Source organism: Aquarana catesbeiana, linkage group LG07 (genome assembly GCF_042186555.1).
Source record: "Aquarana catesbeiana isolate 2022-GZ linkage group LG07, ASM4218655v1, whole genome shotgun sequence".
Classification (NCBI taxonomy): domain Eukaryota; kingdom Metazoa; phylum Chordata; class Amphibia; order Anura; family Ranidae; genus Aquarana; species Aquarana catesbeiana.
Window position 1 is genome coordinate 97,076,696 of NC_133330.1, and position 24,298 is coordinate 97,100,993.

At 45.1% G+C, this 24,298-nt stretch overlaps 1 protein-coding gene across 2 annotated transcripts in view; it reads right to left on the minus strand.

The window, feature by feature from the left end:
- Window positions 1-12,255: 12,255 nt before the first annotated feature.
- Window positions 12,256-24,298, minus strand: part of LOC141103187 (uncharacterized) — a 39,605-nt gene continuing 27,562 nt past the window's right edge. The window contains exons 2-6 of one of the 2 annotated variants that reach the window (XM_073592517.1): window positions 21,426-21,604; window positions 21,250-21,306; window positions 19,814-19,885; window positions 18,088-18,150; window positions 12,256-12,329 (exon numbers count right to left, since the gene is read on the minus strand). In XM_073592517.1, the coding sequence (XP_073448618.1) occupies window positions 12,322-12,329; window positions 18,088-18,150; window positions 19,814-19,885; window positions 21,250-21,306; window positions 21,426-21,570 (345 nt within the window). In that variant the 5' untranslated portion in view covers window positions 21,571-21,604 and the 3' untranslated portion in view covers window positions 12,256-12,321. Of the gene's footprint in view, window positions 12,330-13,961; window positions 14,517-18,087; window positions 18,151-19,813; window positions 19,886-21,249; window positions 21,307-21,425; window positions 21,605-24,298 lie in introns of those variants that run through there. The other variant, XM_073592516.1, reaches the window with a different exon arrangement.

Consider the following 24,298-nt stretch of genomic DNA (forward strand, 5'->3'; position numbering starts at 1 on the left):
TAAAACTTTACTGCATTCCTGCCTGGTGGTAACTGAGTGAGAAAGGGAGTTTGAGCAGAGGAGGGGAGACATTTGAGAAGCAGCAGAAGAGAGTCCAGTCTTTTGTTCAAGCTCTCAACATGAGGTTCCACCTCCTGTTACCAGCAGCAGCAATGACACAGCAACAACAACCACTACCAGCACCTGTGAGTGCTTTGTACCACCATTGTCTGTGTCATGTATGTCAGCATCTGTATTGCCAGGCCCAGACAGTCGTACTTCCACCACCAGTACTACACAACGTTCCAGTAGTCGTGTTGTTAGGTCTCACAGGAGTGACTTTTCAAAGGGGAGGCAAATGAAGCAGGAGGAGCAGCTTGCCTGTCCTGTTTCAGTGCCTCAGCCACAGCTTTCAGGCAGAGCTAGCAGCTGCAAAAGGCCAAACTCTGATACTTTAACTAGCAGTAGTGCTGTGCTAAGGCTACCCTCCAAACAGAAAAGGTCAGAGAGGGAAACTGTAGGTTCAAAATCCCCTACTAGCAGGGCTAAGAGGTCCTGCTCTGAGACCAGGAAGCAGTAAGCATCTATTGCATGTCGTCGCCTTTTTCAGGATCTTCCCCAAAAAACAACCTGCACAATTACTACTAGTGCCAGTTGTGTCACCACCACCTCCGCTATGGGCACTTTGAGAAATGTGGTGACACCAAGTCTTTTTTACAGGAAAGGCCTGACAGTACCACCAACATAGGCTTTTGATTCTGAACATCCATCTAAGCAGCCTAAACGTGAAATAATAGAATATGAGCAAGACATTTTGCGTGCTCATAGTTCCACCACCACCACTCACATTGGCACCACCATCACCACTGAAAAAATGACATCTGCAGGTCATACAAGTAATGAGGGAGATTTTTTAGGCACATTTCCCATTAGCTATCTGAGAGAAACGGGAATTCAGCAGTACCCCCCAACATCTGATGGTGATACATCCTCCTTCGTAAACATGGAAGATTCAGATTATACCCTACCTTTTAACCACTTAAGCCCCGGACCATTATGCTGCCTAAGGACCAGAGGTCTTTTTCCAATTTGGCACTGCGTCGCTTTAACTGCTAATTGCGCGGTCATGCAATGCTGTACCCAAACGAAATTTGCGTCCTTTTCTTCCCACAAATAGAGCTTTCTTTTGATGGTATTTGATCACCTCTGCCATTTTTATTTTTTGCGCTATACACGGAAAAAGACCGAAAATTTTGAAAAAAAATGATATTTTCTACTTTTTGTTATAAAAAAATCCAATAAACTCAATTTTAGTCATACATTTAGGCCAAAATGTATTCAGCCACATGTCTTTGGTAAAAAAAATGTCAATAAGCGTATATTTATTGGTTTGCGCAAAAGTTATAGCATCTACAAACTAGGGTACATTTTCTGGAATTTACACAGCTTTTAGTTTATGACTGCCTATGTCATTTCTTGACCCCATTTTGGAAAGTAGACACCCCAAGGAAATTGCTGAGAGGCATGTTGAACCCATTGAATATTTATTTTTTTTGTCCCAAGTGATTGAATAATGACAAAAAAAAAAATATATTTACAAAAAGTTGTCACTAAATGATATATTGCTCACACAGGCCATGGGCCTATGTGGAATTGCACCCCAAAATACATTCTGCTGCTTCTCCTGAGTACGGGGATACCACATGTGTGGGACTTTTTGAGAGCCTAGCCGCGTACGGGGCCCCGAAAACCAATCACTGCCTTCAGGATTTCTAAGGGCATAAATTTTTGATTTCACTCCTCACTACCTATCACAGTTTTGAAGGCCATAAAATGCCCAGATGGCACAAAACCCCCCCAAATGACCCCATTTTGGAAAGTAGACACCCCAAGCTATTTGCTGAGAGGCATGTTGAGTCCATGGAATATTTTATTTTTTGACACAAGTTGCGGGAAAGTGAAATTTTTTTTTTTTTTTTGCACAAAGTTGTCACTAAATGATATATTGCTCACACAGGCCATGGGCATATGTGGAATTGCACCCCAAAATATATTTAGCTGCTTCTCCTGAGTATGGGGATACCACATGTGTGAGACTTTTTGGGAGCCTAGCCGCATACGGGGCCCCGAAAACCAAGCACCTCCTTCATGATTTCTAAGGGCGTAAATTTTTGATTTCACTCCTCACTACCTATCGCAGTTTTGAAGGCCATAAAATGCCAAGATGGCACAAACCCCCCCCAAATGACCCCATTTTGGAAAGTAGACACCCCAAGCTATTTGCTGAGAGGCATGTTGAGTCCATGGAATATTTTATATTTTGACACAAGTTGCGGGAAAGTAACACTTTTTTTTTTTTTTTGCACAAAGTTGTCACTAAATGATATATTGCTCAAACATGCCATGAGCATATGTGGAATTACACCCCAAAATACATTCTGCTGCTTCTCCTGAGTACGGGGATACCACATGTTTAGGACTTTTTGGGAGCCTAACCGCGTACGGGGCCCCGAAAACCAAGCACCGAATTCAGGATTTCTAAGGGCATACATTTTTGATTTCACTCCTCACTACCTATCACAGTTTTGAAGGCCATAAAATGCCAATATGGCACAAAACCCCCCAAATGACCCCATTTTGGAAAGTAGACACCCCAAGCTATTTGCTGAGAGATATGTTGAGTCCATGGAATATTTTATTTTTTGACACAAGTTGCGGGAAAGTGACAATTTTTTTTTTTTTTGCACAAAGTTGTCACTAAATGATATATTTCTCACACAGGCCATGGGCATATGTGGAATTGCACCCCAAAATACATTTAGCTGCTTCTCCTGAGTATGGGGATACCACATGTGTGGGACTTTTTGGGAGCCTATCCGCATACGGGGCCCCGAAAACCAAGCACTGCCTTCAGGATTTCTAAGGGCGTAAAGTTGTGATTTCACTCCTCACTACCTATCACAGTTTTGAAGGCCATAAAAAGCCCAGATGGCACAAAACCCTCCCAAATGACCCCATTTTGGAAAGTAGACACCCCAAGCTATTTGCTGAGAGGCATGTTGAGTCCATGGAATATTTTATATTTTGACACAAGTTGCGGGGAAAGTGACAATTTTTTATTTTTTTTTGCACAAAGTTGTCACTAAATGATATATTGCTCAAACATGCCATGGGCATATGTGGAATTACACCCCAAAATATATTCTGCTGCTCCTCCTGAGTACGGGGATACCACATGTGTGGGACTTTTTGGGAGCCTAGCTTCATACGGGGCCCCGAAATCCAATCACCGCTTTCAGGATTTCTAAGGGCGTAAATTTTTTATTTCACTCCTCACTACCTATCACAGTTTTGAAGGGCATAAAATGCCAAGACAGCACAAAACCCCCCAAAATGACCCCATTTTGGAAAGTAGACACCCCAAGCTATTTGCTGAGAGGCATGGTGAGTATTTTGCAGCTCTCATTTGTTTTTGAAAATGAAGAAAGACAAGAAAAATGTATTTTTTTTTCTTTTTTCAATTTTCAAAAGTTTGTGACAAAAAGTGAGGTCTGCAAAATACTCACTATACCTCTCAGCAAATAGCTTGGGGTGTCTATTTTCCAAAATGGGGTCATTTGGGGGGGGGTTGTGCCATCTGGGCATTCCATGGCCTCCGAAACTGTGATAGGCAGTGAAGAGTGAAATCAAAAATGTACGCCCTTAGAAAGCCTGAAGGCGGTGCTTGGTTTTCGGGGTCCCGTACGCGGCTAGGCTCCCAAAAAGTCTCACACATGTGGTATCCCCGTACTCAGGAGAAGCAACAGAATTTATTTTGGGGTGTAATTTCACATATCCCCATGGCATGTTTGAGCAATATATCATTTAGTGACAACTTTGTGCATAAAAAAAAAAAAAAAATTGTCTTTTTCCCGCAACTTGTGTCACAATATAAAATATTCCATGGACTCGACATGCCTCTCAGCAAATAGCTTGGGGTGTCTACTTTCCAAAATGGGGTCATTTGGGGGGGTTTTGAACTGTCCTGGCATTTTATGCACAACATCTAGAAGCTTATGTCACACATCACCCACTCTTCTAACCACTTGAAGACAAAGCCCTTTCTGACACTTTTTGTTTACATGAAAAAATTATTTTTTTTGCAAGAAAATTACTTTGAACCCCCAAACATTATATATTTTTTTAAAGCAAATGCCCTACAGATTAAAATGGTTGGTGGGTGTTTCATTTTTTTTTTCACACAGTAATTGCGCAGCGATTTTTCAAACGCATTTTTTGGGGAAAAAACACACTTTTTTAAATTTTAATGCACTAAAACACACTATATTGCCCAAATGTTTGATGAAATAAAAAAGATGATCTTAGGCCGAGTACATGGATACCAAACATGACATGCTTTAAAATTGCGCACAAACGTGCAGTGGCGACAAACTACATACATTTTTAAAAGCCTTTAAAAGCCTTTACAGGTTACCACTTTAGATTTACAGAGGAGGTCTACTGCTAAAATTACTGCCCTCGATCTGACCTTCGCGGTGATACCTCACATGCATGGTGCAATTGCTGTTTACATTTGACGCCAGACCGACGCTTGCGTTCGCCTTCGTGCGAGAGCAGGGGGGACAGGGGTGCTTTTTTTTTTTTTTTTCTTTATTATTTTTTTGATTTTTTATCTTATTTTTAAACTGTTCCTTTCATTTTTATGTTTTTTAATCATTTTTATTGTTATCTCAGGGAATGTAAATATCCCCTATGATAGCAATAGGTAGTGACAGGTACTCTTTTTTTTTTTTAAATTGGGGTCTATTAGACCCTAGATCTCTCCTCTGCCCTCAAAGCATCTGACCACACCAAGATCGGTGTGATAAAATGCTTTCCCAATTTCCCAATGGCGCTGTTTACATCCGGCGAAATCTAAGTCATGAAATGCTCGTAGCTTCTGGTTTCTTAGGCCATAGAGATGTTTGGAGCCATTCTGGTCTCTGATCAGCTCTATGGTCAGCTGGCTGAATCACCGGCTGCATTTTCAGGTTCCCTGTTGGGACAGGAGAGCCAGAGAAAAACATGGAAGAAGGTGGGGGGGGGGCATTCCATCCCACTGCTTGCAAAAGCAGTCTAGAGGCTAATTAGCCGCTAGGATTGCTTTTACATGAAAGCCGACCGCTGGCTGAAAAGAATGATACCAAGATGATACCTAAACCTGCAGGCATCATTCTGGTATAACCACTCAAAGTCCAGCAACATACCAGTACGTTGCTGGTCCTTGTTGGGCATACATTGTAAACTTTTTTTTTCATGCAGCCTGTGGGCTGAACGAAAAAAAGATATTGATCGGTGGGTATGCCCACCATTAGAATACCTCCCTTCATCCACCCACTTCTAATTATGGGCATACATGCACCGTATATATATGCCGAGCATGGGGGCATCCTCCCGCAAAAGGCAGGAGCAAATCGCTCCTCCACCCACTGCTGCCCCCACGCTTCGGCATATATGCTGAAGTATGTAACTGTGGTGGTGAAATCACCTCCGACAGCGCTGGAGTCACGGCTTTATATATCGTGGGAGCAAACGCTGTTGCTGTCAAGATAAATAAATCCGCGCTGCAACTGAATGGCGTACCTGCTAAGCAAATGATGGTTAACAATAAAACAAAGTAACAATAAAATGGTTACCAACAAAACACAGTAAACAGTATAGAAAAAAAAAAAAATAAGAAAAAAGAAAAAATATACAGTATAAAAAATTGCATATCTGAAAAGCAAACATGGTAAAACATAATAACAATAAAACATTGCAGAATAGAATACAGTAAAAAAGAGCAGAACAATAGAGAGAGAATAGAGAGAGAGAGAACAATAAAACAACAACTATTTTTGTTTTTTTTATTTTATATTTTTTTTGTGTTTTTATTTTTTTTATTTTTTTTATTTTATTTTTTTATTTTTTTTACACTTTTTTTAGTAACTTTTAACTTTTGTAACTGGTTCCAGGTTTGGGTCTCTCAAAATGCAATGGCATCTTGGGAGACCCTGTGAAAGTGTGTCCTAGTCTGTGCAGTGCTGTACCCTACGCTAATACTCAACTAGTGTATGGTAGCGTTCAAAACATTCACCCATGCAAAGACCAGGATTGCCAGGACAGGAGGGACAATAACACCGGGTGTCACGCCTAAATCCGCGCTTGCTGCAGACACAACATCTTTTTTGGGGGGTTTTTTGGGTAGGGGTACTTGGGAGGGCATAAGGAAAATGCCTCTCATGCAGCCGGCTTACTGCATTTGGTTGGGGAAGGTGAGGTAGAGCACCGTCTGGAAACAGAAGGGCTCTGACGATCTCTTCCTGGAATTTAAGGAAGGATCCAGTCCGTCCTGAAGCTCTGTATAGCACATGAGCGTTCAGCAAAGCCAATTGAAATAAATAAACAGACACTTTTTTGTACCAGCGTCTGGCCTTACGGGCAACTAGGTACGGCACCAACAACTGGTCGTTGAGGTCCACCCCTCCCATATTTTGGTTATATTCGTGGACACAGAGGGGTTTCTCCAAAACACCAGTCGCCGTAGTAATTTGGGTCGTCGTGTCTGCATGAAGGGAGGTAAGAACGAAAACATTCTTATTGTCCCTCCACTTCATAGCGAGCAAATTATTACACTGCAAGCAGGCTCTCTCCCCCAGCCTAAGACGGGAATCTACAAGCCGCTGGGGAAAGCCCCGGCGATTAGGTCGCAGGGTGCCACATGCTCCAATCTGATGATCAAACAAGTGACTAAAAAGTGGCACGCTCGTGTAATAATTGTCCACGTACAAGTGGTACCCCTTTCCGAATAAGGGTGACACCAAGTCCCACACTATCTTGCCAGCGCTTCCTATGTAGTCAGGGCAGTTTGTCGGCTCTACGTGATTATCTTTGCCCTCATAAACCATAAATCTACATGTATAGCCTGTGGCCCTGTCACAGAGCTTATACATCTTGACCTCGTATCTGGCACGCTTGCTGGGAAGGTACTGTTTGAATGACAAGCGGCCAGAAAATTTAATCAGGGACTCATCAACGCAGACAACTTGATGGGGGGGTACACAAGTCTGCAAAACATTGGCTGAAGTGGTTTACGAGGGGCCGAATTTTGTAGAGCCGATCGTATGCAGGGTCTCCACGAGGACGACAGAGTTCATTGTCGTTGAAGTGCATGAACCGCAAAATCTGCTCGTATCGTGCCCTGGCCATGGAAGCAGAGAACAAGGGCGAATGGTAAATTGGGTCAGTGGACCAATATGACCGCAACTTACTCTTTTTATTCAAGCCCATGAGGAGGGAAAGGCCCAGAAAGATCTTAAATTCGGAGACCGTAATTGGTCTCCAATCTCTGGCAAGGGAAGACTGGGGAATAGTGGCGATGTGTTGACCAGCGTACAAATTGCTTTGGTCCACAATAGATCTATAGAGATCTTCGGGGAAAAACAGTGAATTAAAATCCAGTGGCGTAAAGTCAACTGTTTCCACCTGAATTCCAGGTTGGCCAGTGAAAGGGGGAAGTACGGGTGCTGCAGAAGTGGTGGGTTCCCAATTCGAAATGGCGAATGCAGCAGGAAGGGCACTATGGACACGACAGGCCTGTCTTTGTCTTCTTGGTGGCAGCAGGACACTACTAGTGCTTGCCACCTCGCCAGCTTGAACTGCACTTATGGGACTTGCCACGTCACCACGTGATACTGCAGTGCTGGATGTACGACCAGGGTGTACTAGGCCGCTGGTGCTTGCCAGTTCACCAGAAGGAATAGCGGCGCTAGTACTTCTCTGCTCCATACGAGAGCCCTGCGGTTCTTGCACTTCAAGGACAGAAGAAGAAAATTGGGGTCTGGTACGCCTGACCTTAGCAGGGACCACAACTCCGTCGTCAGAGCTATCTGTCATGGAGCCGCTGTCCTCTACAGGATCGTATTCTGAGCCTGAACTTGACAGATGAGTGACTTCCTCTTCACTATCTGTCATGCTCAGAAACGTGTAGGCCTCTTCACTAGTGTACCTTCGATTTGCCATTTTGGGCTCTAAATTTAGGGGTACACTAGTGAGACTCACAGGCAAAAAAGCTGTTGACTGTCAGCGACTGTATCAAAACGCTACCAAAAAAACTGTTAGCGATCGCAGGGATCAGGCCTGACTCTGCGAACGCTGCAGTTATGTGTGCTTAGTGTTTTGTAAGTGTCAGTTATCGATCGATACTGCACTTGGGTGGGCTGGGCAGGGCTGGGCAGAGGAGCAAAACACAGGTGCTAGCAGGTATCTGGGCTGATCCCGCTAACACTGTGTTTATGGGAACCCTAAACTGCTGGGGAGTATAGATCTGATTGGATCAGATATTGATCCGCTCAGATACTATAGCACTAAGGGAGGTGTATGCTGCGTGCGTGGGTTTTAGCGGTACTGGCGCTAACCTGACGCTGCCTGGGGCGACGCAGACCTTATCTGACCCTAAAAACGTCATTTATGTCACCGCCGGGCAATTAGGGGGTTAAACCTTTATAAGGTAATAAACGGCCCTAAAACTATAATAAACTATAATAAACTATAATAAACTACAAAAAACAAACTAGCTAACCAGCGTCACCCATAACACTTATACGGTGATCGCTGGTGAAAGGGTTAACTAGGGGGCAATCAGGGGGTTAAAACCTTTAGCAGGTAGTATATGGGGGTCCCTGTCGCTATAAAACACTGACAGCGAACCTATATACTTACCTCCCTAACTAGCGTCACCTGTGTCACTAATACAGCGATCAGAAAAACGATCGCCTAGCGACACTGGTGATGGGGGGTGATCACGGGGTTTACCTTTGTTAGGGGGGGTTAGGGGGGTACCCTGGACCTAAGGGGGGGTACCCTAGACCTAAAGGGGGCTAACCTAACTGCCTTAACACTTATAACTGTCACAAACTGACACCAATGCAAAAAAAAAAAAAACTGCTATTGGTGTCAGTGTGACAGGGGGTACAGGGGGGTGATCGGGGGGTGATCGGGGGGTGATGGGGGGTGACAAGTGTGCCTGGCGTGTTCTACTGGAAGTGTAGTGTTGTGCAGACTTACTTGATGTCTTCTCTCCTCGGCGCCGGATCGAAAAGACCGGCTCGAGGAGGGATGACATCACTTCCTCTCCCTCTGTTTACATTACAGAGGGAAAGGAAGCGTTTTTATTCGCCGGGAGCGATCGGGAGGGGGTGGCCAACAATGGATGGCCTCCCCCTGACCTCTCATCGCCCGGGAAGAAATGGCGACCGCCTCGGGCACCAGGGGGGGTCCGATCGGACCCCCACCCGCGGAAGGCAGATCACGTAGATCTACGTGATTTTGCCTGTCCGTGCCATTTTGACGACGTATATCGGCGTGAGGCGGTCGTCAAGTGGTTAATCTCGATCAGGAACCAAATATTGATGTGACAGAATATTCTCCTTCCCATATTAAATGTGATTCCCCACTGTTGTATTCCCCTGAAAGAACAGCACCGGTGGCACCTGCCTCTCCTGTTCCGGTTGAGTCTCCCATTAACATTAGAGCTGCCAGCAAAACTGTTGGTCAAGTAACCTCCTTCACTATCCCTGACATGAGGCCACCTCCCGTTTTATAACAAAAACACAGCAGCATAGCAGAGTGCACAGGCCAGGCTACAACCCAAATTAAGCAACTTGCTTCAGCATCTGCAGCTGAAGAGGAAATGCTCTAAAAAATCTTCACCACACAGTGGCAGCACCCGTCGTTCTAAAATTTGGCAGCATTTTGTGACAGTTGGTGATGGCCGCACAGCTGCATGTAAACTATGCAGCAGAGAAGTCAGCCGTGGGAGACTGTTGGGTCATCTCACGAACGCTGTGATGAAGCAACACATGCTTACCCACCAAAGGCCAGTGGTGCTGAGGGAAGAAATGGGTGTGGCTCCCCCATCTACCACCACCATTACCAGCAGCAGTGTCAAAGTCACAGCCACTTCTGCAGCTGCAGGTCATACTAAAATGGTAAAGAAATCCATACAGCCCACTATTGAACATTTTGGAGGGGTACATTACCGGGGTATGTCAAAACAGCAATCCCGTAAACTTACGCGCCTCATCTGACAACTTATAGCTGTTGGGGGGGGCTTCTTTCAGTTTTGTGGAAGGAGAGCCCTTCAAGCAGCTGATGCAGGCTGTGGCACCACAATACCAGGTCCCTTCATGCACCACATTCAGTAGAATGGTAGTGCCCTCACTGTACCGGTCATGTGTTGGGGTTTTGAAGGATTTGCTGGGGAAGGCTGCTGGCTAAGCAGTTCACTTTACAACTGATTTATGGAGTGCTACATGCCTTCCTGTCCTTGACTGCCCATTGGTGGCAGCCCAATGTGTCGTAAGATGTACAACCACCACCACAAACAACTGCAAGGTCAAGAAAAACCTCAAGCGCTGTGGCCACTGCCACAGTGCACAAGACAGGATTGCACTCCTTCCTCCTCCATGCTGAGGTGATGGATCAGCAGCACACATCACAGAATATACTAAATGCACTTCAGAAAATGATAGGGAAGTGGCTAAGGGAACAGGCAGGCACGAATGTCAAAATGGGATTTGTTGTCAGTGATGGTGGAGCTAACATGACAAAGGCTATCCGTGATGGAAGGTTTGTTGGTGTGCGCTGCTGTGCACACATCCTGCATCTAGTCGTTAGGTGTGCTCTTGATGATAATACTAACAGTGGAAGGTTATCAGCACTTTTAGAGTCGTGCCGCAAAATTGCTGGTCACTTCCACCGTAGTGTGAAGGATAGCCACCTTCTCAGGCAGGAACAGAGAAAGGCAGGCCTCGTGGAGCACTGCCTCAAACAGGATGTTGGAACGAGGTGGAACTCCACCTTACATATGCTAGAACGTATACTTGAGCAACAGAGGGCAATTCATGCAATGTCATGTGAACATTTTATTGGTATTGCCAGACCACTAGGCAGGGAGGACTGGGTCATGATTGACCAAGTTGTCACAGTGCTCAGGCCTTTTAAAGATGTCACTGACAATTTAAGCAAAGAGAGTGCTAGCCTGGCAGAAGTGGTTCCCCTCTTTGCACACCTTTCAAATAAAATTGATTCCTTCCTTTCCAATAGGGAACGATGGCCTGGTGGCAATGTACTTGCTGAAGTTGATGCCCTTCTGAGGAGACTGAAGGAGCAACTCAGTTGGTGCATAAAAGAGCTCATCAACTCTCGCCCCGAGTTCATGTTAGCCACAATTTGTGACCCCAGAATAAAAGGCAAGATAGCACTCAGGAAAAAACTCTCACCACCTGGAGGGATATATTGATAGAGAGGGTACGTGAGAGGGAAAGGAAAATGGGAATACAGTTAGAGGAGGGAGAAGAAGATGAGCTGGATATGTCTGATGATACTCTGTTAGCTGATACTAGCAGCACTGCTGCCAGTGCTCACTCCTCCAGAGCATCAGCCTTTTGGGCTGAGGCACTTGACAGTTTTGTGGGACCCACTAAACAGCCACCTAGAAAAGAAAAAACTGCTGGTGACATAGTTAGGGCTTACCTAGCGGAACCTCCTTTGCCCCCCAGTACAGATCCCTTAAGTTTTTGGGATGAGAAGAAGGGTGTGTGGCCTGCTTTGTCCTCGGTAGCCCAGGAGCTTCTTTCCTGTCCCTCAACCACGGTCCAGAGTGAGCGGGTGTTTTCTGTAACAGGAAATATTTTATGCCCTCAGAGCTCACAATTGCTCCCCCAGCTCTTAGAGCAAATGGCTTTTTTAAAAGTCAACCTGCCAAAGCTTGGTTACCCTGCTCTTGAGTTTGATGCTGAATAAAAAAATAATACTCATCCATGTTAACATAATTTTGAATTCTCCACATGACCGAGTCCCACGTCTCCCCTAAGGTCCTCATTCCACGCCAGAAATCATCAGATATCCCATCCTGACCATTTCCGTGAGGGCTTAAATATGGTAGTTAGTTACTCCATGTCTGACCTTATACCATCCTATCAAATTTAATAAACAACTGAGATGGTCAGGTTGAAAACAAAGTTCCATTTGGTTTGTGATGATTTGGCATGGAATGATCCCCTACTAAGTCCCACCTCATACCTCCTGCCCTGCTATTTTCCTGTCCAAGGTTTTAGCTACTGATCTGGTATTATAACTTAAATAGTTGTTCATTTGAGACAACTGTGTCATTTAGTAGCATAAAAAATAAATGGGACAGCTGTATCATTTGTACATATAAATTAAAACTTTAAAACATTCAGTTTGTGAAACTTACCTGCTGCAATAGTCCTAACTCCTGCTATTTCCACTCCCCCTGCCTTCTTCTCAAATCTCGAATACCTAGGACACTGGAACACAAACGCATTCCCTTTAAGTTTGGTATAAGCAGCACCATGAAGGGGAAAGGCAAACCATTTGGCAGTGCGACTACGCACATGGTCATGCAATATATCAGGAAAGCACAGACCACGCATGAGTGCAAACAGCACCTTGGAGGATTGCCTTCTGTAGGGGTTTCACTACCTGGACAGGTGTCAAAACTGGCTCAAGCTGCTGTATTTGTATTTATTAAGTTAAATATGTTGTAGTTTTGGTTGTTGTGTTATGCAGCTTGCCAACCTGGCTGCTTGCTTGCTTACTCCTATACTTGTAGTACTAGTGGTGGAAATAGTGGTGATACTGAGTCTGCTGCTATGCTAATATACATACAGACACAGGAAAATGAAGGCCTACAATGGTACTACGAGTCTCCTATACCCCCACCACCAAAATGTTTTTTCGTTCAACCCTCTGATGGCACCTACATCGTGGCAAAAAGTTTTTTGCTGCTAATATATCCAGTTCACCAAGATATTCATGTAATCTCCAGGCCACATTGTTGGCAACATGGCACTTGTAAGTTGGCACTCTGGAAAGTCATCATCCACAACAAGGAAGGAAAGACTGTTATCGCGTTGCTGTGAGTCAGAAATAGGTGAGTACCTGCTCAACTGCCCACATACTGCCCCATCCATCATTGATTTCCATTCATTTATGTAACTCTTGTTTTATTTGCCAATGTAGTGTAAGTACCACTGGAATGAGTGGATGAGGCTTCATCATGACAGACACATACAAGTTGAAGACTTCACAGGTACGCATTAACCATGCACATCTATTAGGATGTATAAATAACGGCAAACTTGTATGTAGGGATGCACAATAGCGGTATTGGATACTAGTAATTATTTCCCTGTACTCGTCTTCAATACCAAAGACCATTCAGGTGCATCCAGGTACTTTTAGAGAGCGTGACGCCAGCTTCACAGCTTATCAGGAAGCCAGGCCTCCCAGATTCTTGATTGGCAGGCATTTGGTATTGACGAATATAGATAAAAAATTACTCGTATCCAATATCGGTATCAGTGCATCCTTACATAGAGGGAATCTCAAGTGATGCTTGTTCATTTCAAACATAAAATCAAGACAGCTGTATACTGAACACTTATACACTTTTCCAGATCATTATATGTTGTAGTCCAAAGTTTCAGTAACAGAAATGGAAATAGTATTAGTATTAGTACTGCAACTTTGAACAACATATAATGATGCGGAAATATAAAGAGAATAGTAAGGTCAGCGAGCCAGTATAATACCTAGCTAAATCTAAATGAAGTTGTTGGTGACAACTGGCAAGGATGTTCTTTTTAAGTTGATGATTACCATGTGTGATAGCACGTGTGTTATTATTAAGCAATAAGCAACCAGATATGTAATAAAGTGTAAAATATCACATAATAATCAATATATAAGCACTAAAGTATGCTTTTATTAGATGAAAATTATTTGCATTTATTTGCACAAACAAACATAGAAAAAAAACATGTGTGTTAACACGTATACACATATATATATATATATATATATATATATATATATATATATATATATATATATATATATATACAACTATAAATAAAAAGGTGAACTGAGCTGCTTTGGGTCCTGGGGCAGTGGAAGAACTAACCCTCAGTTTTCAGAAGGAGAGGGTTCTCTGCTGCTTTGAGTACTAACAGACGGAGCATTGTGCCTGGAAATTGCTTCCATCAATGAGAGTCTCAAATGCTCCATTGCCTGGTTGTGCTGTTGGTTTACCCGGCTCAACATTAATTCAAAATGGTCATTTTGCTGTCTGCCTATGAGATGTATGGTCCGGGTAAGCCTTCTCATGTCCCATGACTGCCTTCTATTTTCATTTGACAATCTCCTCACTTCTCTAAGGAGCCTCTCAATTTGTGCAGTTAAGCCAGGCAGTACAGCAGTTGGCACCCGGACAGGAGGTGGGGACTGCAGTACATGCACACTGGGGGCAGCAATACATGGTGGCAGCATGCCTGAACTTTGGCCCCTGACCTCCTCTGGCCATGGGGAGAAGCCAGAAGTCTGTGACATTGCAGGTGTCAATTCTGGCTCATTCTGCAGCTCTATACCCTCCAAAATAAGGACAGGCGAGTGCGGGCTGCACTGCGCTCTCCCCTCAGGCTGGTCTTGTTGATCTAAAATAGATGAGATAGCAAATGTTGACGATAGCATTCATAAACAATTCCATACTTGCCAATAGTCCCAAATTTCCCGGGACATGCACGAATTCGGGAGCCTTGTCCCGATTTTTTTATTTCCCAGGATTTGTCCCGAATTTCCTTGCTTGTCCCGGAGGATCGTAAATTTTTTGGGGGCAATAAAAGGGTTAATTAGCATCGCCGCAGCCTCGGTATCCTCCCCCCTGTCTCATTTTGTCCTCCTTGTCCTCTATTGGACAAGGAGGACACCTGCTCCTTCTGCCTGCCTTGATTTGGCAAGTATGGCAAGCAGGGGCGTGGCTACTTCGCAGTCGGAGCACATGGATGGATGGGGGAGGAGGTGCGCACCGCTGTGTCACGCTGACTGCTGCTGTGTCAGTGCCAGGACTCTCACTCGGAGGAGGAAGAAGTTTGCCTCCTCCTGTTTACACAGCACCAAGGAGGAGAACGTGAAAGGTCCGGGGGAGCCCGAGGCCGGGACCACCAGGGAACAGTCGGCGCCACGTGGGGGGAGCCAGTGTGTCACTGGGGGGGACTCCGCTGCAATGTCTGATGTAAGGGGGGCTTTGCTGGCAATGTCTGATGTAAGGGGGGACTCCGCTGCAATGTCTGATGTAAGGGGGGACTCCACTGCAATGTCTGATGTAAGGGGGGCTTTGCTGGCAATGTCTGATGTAAGGGGGGCTTTGCTGGCAAGGTCTGATGTAAGGGGGGACTCTGCTGCAATGTCTGATGTAAGGGGGGACTCCGCTGCAATGTCTGATGTAAGGGGGGCTTTGCTGGCAATGTCTGATGTAAGGGGGGCTTTGCTGGCAATGTCTGATGTAAGGGGGGACTCCGCTGCAATGCCTGATGTAAGGGGGGCTCTGCTGGCAATGTCTGATGTAAGGGGGGACTCCGCTGCAATGTCTGATGTAAGGGGGGGCTCTGCTGGCAATGTCTGATGTAAGGGGGGACTCCGCTGCAATGTCTGATGTAAGGGGGGACTCCGCTGGCAATGTCTGATGTAAGGGGGGGACTCCGCTGGCAATGTCTGATGTAAGGGGGGACTCCGCTGGCAATGTCTGATGTAAGGGGGGACTCCGCTGGCAATGTCTGATGTAAGGGGGACTCCGCTGGCAATGTCTGATGTAAGGGGGGACTCCGCTGGCAATGTCTGATGTAAGGGGGGACTCCGCTGGCAATGTCTGATGTAAGGGGGGACTCCGCTGGCAATGTCTGATGTAAGGGGGGACTCCGCTGGCAATGTCTGATGTAAGGGGGGACTCCGCTGGCAATGTCTGATGTAAGGGGGGACTCCGCTAGCAATGTCTGATGTAAGGGGGGACTCTGCTGGCAATGTCTGATGTAAGGGGGGACTCTGCTGGCAATGTCTGATGTAAGGGAGGACTCTGCTGGCAATGCCTGATGTAAGGGAGGACTCCGCTGGGGACACCTGATGGCATCTGGTGGCAGGTGACACGCTCAGGGTTCCCACTGATTTCTGCATTATGGTGAGTTAAATAATTTCATTTTATATTACAATGTAATAATAGAAATAATGCACTTCAATCATCCTGACGCCATAACACCCATGGTGCCGGGATGATTGAAGTGCTAACACCAGGTGTTTGGAGTATCTTTATCTACTGATTGTTAAACTTTCTAGAATACACATATTTTTATTGTGTAGGATCTGGGGCTGCTGTCCCGTCATTCCCCTCTCCCTCTCTCCCCCTCTCCCCCTCTCCCCCTTTCCCCCTTTCCCCCTCTCCCCCTTTCCCTCTCCATCCCTCATTCATCTCAGACTCTAACCACACCCTCTTGAGCCACACCCGTTTAAGCCACGGCCACTATTTCGCGTAAACCGCGACGCACTCGTATTTTTTTCTAAACCACACCTGCAAATGAATGCCCCGCCCCCTAATTATTGTACGGCTCCGCCTACAGCCAAAAAAGTGTCCCACTTTTTTTTTTGCGATGTTGGCAACTATGCAATTCTAGGTTACACATACAAACATTAGGGTTGATTTACTAACACTGGACACATTGCTAACTCTGGTGAAGCTATGCAGAAACCAATCAGCTTCTAACTTTAGCTTGTTTAATTAAGCTTTCCCAAAAAAATCTGGAAGCTGATTGATTTCTCTGCAGAGCTGCACCAGATTTTGCACTGTAATTTTGTGTAAATCCACTTCATTGTTTACTACTTTAAAACACAACACTTCACTTTATGATTTCATGGAGAAGTGATTGAAGTATGAGTTGTGTGTATGAGTTTGAAAATGGATGGTAATTTCTTTTACATTTTAACCCTTTCATGACTAAGCCTATTTTTGACATTTGGTGTTTACAAGTTAAAATCCGTATTTTTTTGCTATAAAATTACTTAGAGCCCCCAAACATTATATATATTTTTTAGCAGAGAATCTAGAGAATAAAATGGTGAATGTTGCAATATTTTTTATCACACGGTATTTGTGCAGAGGTGTTTTAAACACAACATTTTTGGGAAAAGGAACACTTTCATGAATTAAAAAAATAAAAAAACAGTAAAGTTAGCCCAATTTTTTTGTATAATGTGAAAGATGATGTTACGCCGAGTAAATAAATACCAAACATGTCACGCTTTATAATTGCACGCACTCGTGGAATGGTGACAAACTACGGTACCTAAAAATCTCCATAGGCGATGCTTTAAATTTTTTTTACGGTTACCCGGTTAGAGTTACAGAGGAGGTCTAGTGCTAGAATTATTTATCTCGCTCTGGCGATCGCGGCGATACCTCACATGTGTGATTTGAACACCATTTACATGTGCAACTTCCGTATGCGTTTTTTGGTGCGCAAGCTCGCGGGGACGGGGGCGCTTTAAAATTTTTTTTTTTATTTATTTATTTTTATATTTAGAAATTGTGTTTTAAAAAAAAAAAAAATTGGATGACTTTTATTGCTGTCACAAGGAATGTAAACATCCCTTGTGACAGTAATAGGTGGTGACAGCCAGGTACTCTTTATGGAGGGATCGGGGGTCTAAAAGACCCCCGATCCCTCCTTTGCACTTCACAGTATTCAGATCGCCATTTTCGGCGATTCTGAATACTGTATATTTTTTTAAAACAGGCGCCACTGGCAGCCGAGTAGACGGAAAGTGACGTCATGACGTCGCTTCCGCATTTACAATTAGAAGGCTAGCCGCTCACAGCTTCGTTCCAGACTGTCAGCAGCCGGCAGTAGCCGAGGTGGTGGATTGGTGATCAGGCCTCCCAGTGGATCGGGAGGCCCGGTAAGAGCGGCAGGAGGCGGCGGGAGGGGGGGTTGTCCCCTCTCGCTCCTCCGGTATAACAGCCGAGCGGCTTTTAGATGCATCGGTTGTTATACTTGGATAGCCGATCGCCCGCTCTACAAAACGGTAACGGGATGATGCCTGCAGCTGCGGTATAACCCCTGAAAGCCGAGGCCGCACATCTGCGTACGCTCGGCGGGAAGGGGATAATAATGACTGTGTGTAATGTGTAGATGATTATGGTGTGTCCTGTTTCTTTATATTGGCAGCTTGTGTACTTACCCTGAGGAGTATTGGGCCGTTGTTTTCTGCCAGATGACGCTGGAGGGATACGGCTGGGGCTTTCTGTTAAAGACCAAAGAAAAGAGACAAGGTAATGTTCCAGATAAAGTTAAGTCAACAGTGCTATTTATTTTTGCCTGTTATAAGTTGTACTACAACATCAAAGCATTATAAATAAAAGGTACCCCAGATGTATCCTGACTCCTTGTGTCATAAATTACTGTATTCCCATCTTATTGCCCCAACTATAATTGCCCAAAAATATACTGACACAAAGATCAAAGTAAAATGTCTTTTTTCTGCCCCTTTATTAAAATTAACAATTATGTAAACCAATATTAACAAACAAATACATAAAACTTTTGGTTGACGATCCTTGGAGGCACTAAGTATCAAATATGTTTCCCTTGTATCTGTGTAAACTACTTCCATGGTCCCTCCCTACCGCTCTGCACCGACTCGGGGATGAACCACGTTCTGCAGATACACCATTGTAACTACCAGTTTATTCCACCATAACTGGCATTCCACCGGGGACCCCATACATTAGATGGGTCCCAATCATCTGATCACAGCAAGACATTTTAAAATACTTCCAAAGACCCAACCAAACGTACCCTGTAAGATAAACAAAAACAACCATTACAACAAAAAAGTAAGCATAGAACGAACCAAGCCGATGTAGGGAGGGAGGGCGAGCGGGAATGCTTCTCCTCCTCGTGTACTCCCAGGATGTCTGGTTTCACCTTGTCACCCACACTCCTGGCTTTTTGCAGTCCCTCCTCCACGCTGTCTGCCCAATCCCCTGCAGCCCCATGTTGTCTGAAAACATGTTTTTATCCCGACTTGCCCGGCTTCCCTGTGCTCCTAATCATGCTAGCACTACGCTGTTTTTTTTTGTTTGGGCTTCGAGCTAATACTCTGTACTCACAAAAAAGTGCACTGAGGTGAATTAAAGTGGATTGTATACCCTACTTTGTCATTTTATCCCTACAGGTGATAAGGCTTACCTGTAGGTAAAATGAATATTATTTAGGAGATATCCTCCTCAGATGCAGCCGCTGAGGTCAGCTGCGGTGCATGCGCTCTGAAGGTCCGCCGGACCCTGCAGAAAAATCAAAGATCCTCACCAGTAAAAGGACTCCCACACGCATGCGTGAGAGAGACCTCATTGCGGCTCCGGCCACTCAGAAGCGCCGGAGCCTGCGACCGCGGAAGAGACGGCGAGGCAACATGTCAGCCCCCTCAGCGCTGACCGGGTCGGGCTGCAGGGGCCTCGTTCTAAGGTATTTCATAATGTGCTATTATTATGCAATGCATACTAGCACATTATGCCATTGTCTTGCAGGTTTCTTTTTTTTTTCTTCTGTGGTTTAAAGCCGCTTTAATTTGCACTGGAACTGTAAAATCTAATCTAAAGTCGCTAATGTGTTAAAACAGATGTTATATTTTTTGGCAAATTGAACAATTAACATTTTTGTGAATAAGCTTTTACATATACTATACTATACCCCCCTCTTTTATTACACAATCCCATGCTTACTTCAGTTTCCTCAGTCCCCCTTCACATCACAGTTTCCCCTTCACAGTCGTGGAATTGAAAATGGACCTTAATAATAATAATGTGTATTAGATGATAATGCCTGTGTGTATATAATATCATGGACATCGATGAATGATGATGATGGTGTGTCCTGTTTCTTTCCAGATTATGTACACTACTTACCCTGAGGCGTAATGGTCCGCTGCTTCTTCCCAGTTGATGCTACTGGAGAGTCCGGGATACGGGTCAGGCTTTCTGTTAAAGACGGAAGAAAAGACAAGAGTCAAAGTAATGTTCAAGATAAAATCAACAGCTTTATTTATTATTTTTGCCTGGTATATGTTGGACGACAACAATATATTTGATAATCAAAGTGTAAAAAAGTGCACTGAGGTGAATTAAAGTGGATTGCATACCCCACTTTGTCATTTTTTTACCTACAGGTAATCCTATAATAAAGCTTACCTGTAGGTAATATGAATATCCCCTAAACCTGTACGGTTTAGGAAATATCCACCTCGCATGCAGCCGCTGACGTCAGTGGCGGTACATGCGCTCTGAAGGGCCGGCGGACGGTTCAGAAAAATCAAAGCTCCTCGCTGAAAACAGGACTCCCACACACATGCGTGGGAGAGACCCCATCGCGCCTCCAGCCACACACAGCGTCGACGCCCGGAAGAGACGGCGAGGCAACGTGTCAGCCCCCATAGCGCTGGCCGGGTTGGGCTGCTGGGGCCTCGTTCCAAGGTATTTCATAATGTGCTAGTATGCGATGCATACTAGCACATTATGCCATTGTCTTGCATGTTTCTTTTTTTCTTCTTCCGTGGTTTACTACCGATTTAATTTGCACTGGAACTGTAAAATCTAATCTGAAGTTGCTGATGTGTTAAAACAGATGAGATGATATATTTCTTGGCAAATTGACCAATTAACATTTTTGTGAATAGCCTTTTACATATACAATACTATAGTATACCCCCCTCTTTTATTACACAAGCCCATGCTTGTTTTAGTTTCCCCTTGACAGTAGTGTTCTGATCTGAACACCCTTCACAATGGTATCTTCTCCCCCACCTTCATAGCACCTAAGCACACCTGTGTCCTCTGCCCTCCCCCTTTGCATCCTAACCCCCCTGCAACTCGACCCTCCTTCACATCACAGCCCCGGCACCTCTGGCCCCCTTCACATTACACAGCCCCCTGCATATTTGGCCCCCTTCACATTTCACAGCCTCTGCACCTTTGACACTTTCACATCCCCCTGCAGCGCTGCCCCATCCTACCTTATTTGGGCACACAGAGCCGGAGACACAGCAGCACTGAATAATGGGTGGGAGCAGGAGGTGCTGAAGTTAACCAGCAGTTGATTGGTTGCTAGGGCCGCATAGCAACCAATCACCTGCTGTTTAACTTGTGAAGTTATTTTCAGCAGCTCTGCGATAGTGACAGCGGCAGAGGGAGGCAGACAGAACCGGCACCTAAATGGCTGGACTGTGGCGTTCCAGATGGCACAGTGACTTGGTCCACATCTGTCCCACAGTCCGCCATTTAGTGATGCCTGCTTTAAATGTTAAATAGAAGTTTATCATTATACATCCTTTGTGTTAGGTACTCACCAGAATGTCGATGGGATGGACTTGGAGCTGATCGCTCTAGAGATGATGTTGCTCGATCTGGAAAACATGTATGTAAAGAAAAACGTAAGTCTCACATGCATAGTCATAAAAAATAATAGTGAGCTTGAAACAACCATATAACTGCAATATTAAATGATATATTTCATTTTACTCACCACCAGCTCTTTGATGTGGACCCCTGCTGCTGACTCCAGGGACATCCTCTGCCAGAAGGCCAAGGCCATCTCTCAGCTCTGCCTCCCACTCTTGGAACTCAACAGGCTTTCCCCTAATATGCTCTCCCCGTAGACGCTTCCTCATCTTTTTGATGACTGCCGCCTGACAATCATAGAATCTGCACATGAAAAATAAACATTATTAGTTACATAAATTAGAAACCAAACTGATTTATTGTTTTGAAAAGCAACCTGTCGTTTCACACAGTGATGGTTTTATACGTTACAATATTTCCATGTATGTTAATGTTCTCTTCTGTATGTGGCTGTGCCAAATAAATAGTTTTGTAAAGTAGAACTGTTACTTTTTATTGACATTACACTGTGTATTTTTTACAAATGTGTGTTCTAATGCTCCGTACACACGGTCGGATTTTCCGATGGAAAATGTCTGATCGGAGTGTGTTGTCGGAAATTCCGACCGTGTGTGGGCTCCATCGGACATTTTCCATCGGATTTTCCGACACACAAAGTTGGAGAGCAGGAGATAAAATTTTCCGACAACAAAATCCGTTGTCGGAATTTCCGATCGTGTGTACACAAATCCGACGGACAAAGTGCCAGGCATGCTCAGAATAAATAAAGAGATGAAAGCTATTGGCCACTGCCCCGTTTATAGTCCCGACGTACGTGTTTTACGTCACCGCGTTCAGAACGATCGGATTTTCCGACAACTTTGTGTGACCGTGTGTATGCAAGACAAGTTTGAGCCAACATCCGTCGGAAAAAATCCTAGGATTTTGTTGTCGGAATGTCCGAACAAAGTCCGACCGTGTGTACGGGGCATAAGAGTGAAAGAATATTGGATTAATTACCTGTGTCTGACGCCAGTGGTGGGCCTGCGAAACTTGGAGACCGCATTCACGGAGTCCTGGACTCTTCCCCAGCCTGCTGCCTTCTCGGATGTTGGCACGGTTTGGAAGAAGAGTGTCACTTTTTCTATTAGAACTGCAGCAACCAATGCAGCATTCTCCTTTTGGGTATATACAGGCCCCCTTGATCTTTGTCGCTTGCTTTGGTGAGGTTGCTGCATGTCTGAGTCCGCACTCTCTGATGTAGTGGGGGATACATGTCTCCGTTTTTGGCCATGCTTCCGCTCCACTCCACCTCCACACTCTCTTCCAGGCCTTGGCTCCACTACACGCCTCCGTTCACCTCCACTCCTCTCCCCTCCACTCCTCCTCTCCCCAACAATACTCTCCCCTTCATGCCTCTCCTCCCCTCCACTCCTCCTCTCCTCAACAATCCTCTCCCCTCTACGCCTCTCCTCCCCTCGACGCCTCTCCCCTCCATGCCTCTTCTTCCCTCCATGCCTCTTTTTCCCTCTACGCCTTCCGTCCCCTCCTCTTCTCTCCTCCCCTCCACGCCTTTCTTCCCCACCTCGCCTCCCCTCACCTCCACGCCTCCACGCCTCCCCTCCCCTCCATGCCTCTCCTCCCCTACACGCCTCCTCTCCCCTCCATGCCTCCTCTTCCATGAGTCCACTCCTCCGCTCCCCTCCACTCCTCTGCTCCCCTCCACTCCTCTCCCCTGAGTCCCCTCCTCCACTCCTCCGCTCCCCTCCACTCCTCTCCCCTGAGTCCCCTCCTCCACTCCTCCGCTCCCCACCACTCGCAGTCACAGCAACAACTCTCATACCGACACACTCACTAACACCAACATTCTCACTCACAAGACTCACACGTCCATTCTCACTCCCAGACATTCTAATTGCAACAACAAAACTACCAAACCACACAAAAACAACTACAAAAACAACTATCTCACTCTCTGCTCCTCCCAGCTCCCACACCTCACCACACCAATGTACAGTACACCCTCTCAAAATGGCATACAGGGGCGGAGGCTATAGCTGGCTAGCTGCGTGTTGAAAACAAAACTAAAATACGAGATTGCGAAACATTACGAATGACCGCGATGCATTTACGAATGTACGAATCCATTCGAAGCACGCTAGTAGACTCAAATCAACGAAAACAAAACAATGTTACGAAACTACGAATCAACGGGAAAGGCAATCTCACAAAAGTAACAATTACTAAATTACGAGAAGTGTACTGAATAAACAAAAATTATTATCTAACAAAATTACGAATTTCGAATCAAAGAAAATTAGACAGAATTACGAATCATTCAGTATCAACGAAAATATGAACGACTCCGAATCGAACCGCGTCTTATGAAATTACGAATTGCTAGACTAACGGAATTACGAATTATATTGTATAAAGTTTAACGAAAATACAACTGTCACGAAAATACGAACGAGTCCGAATATGAACCCCCGCGTATTACGAAATTACGAATCGTTACGAATCCACGGAGACGAGACGAAACTAAACTAAACTAAATTTTTTGTTGTGCACATGTCTATCCCTTTGAATTTGCCGCCGCGCCATCGCGTGCGCGCTGCCAGTCCGTGGGGATACCCGCGATCGTCTCACTGAGAGGAAGAACGGGGAGATGCTAATGTAAACAAGCATCTCCCCGTTCTGCCTAGTGAGTGTCACTGATCATAGCTCCCTGTGACCGGGAGCTATGATCAGTGATGTGTCACACACAGCCCCTCCCCCCCACACATCCCTAGGACACACTTAACCCCACCCTAGCCCCCTAGTGGTTAACCCCTTCACTGCCGGTGTCATTTTTACAGTAATCAGTGCAATTTTATAGCACTGATCGCTGTAAAAATGACAATTGTCCCAAACGTGTCAAAATTGTCCGATGTGTCCGCCATAATGTCACAGTCACGATAAAAATCGCAGATCGCTGCCATTACTAGTAAAAAAAAAATTATTAATAAAAATGCCATA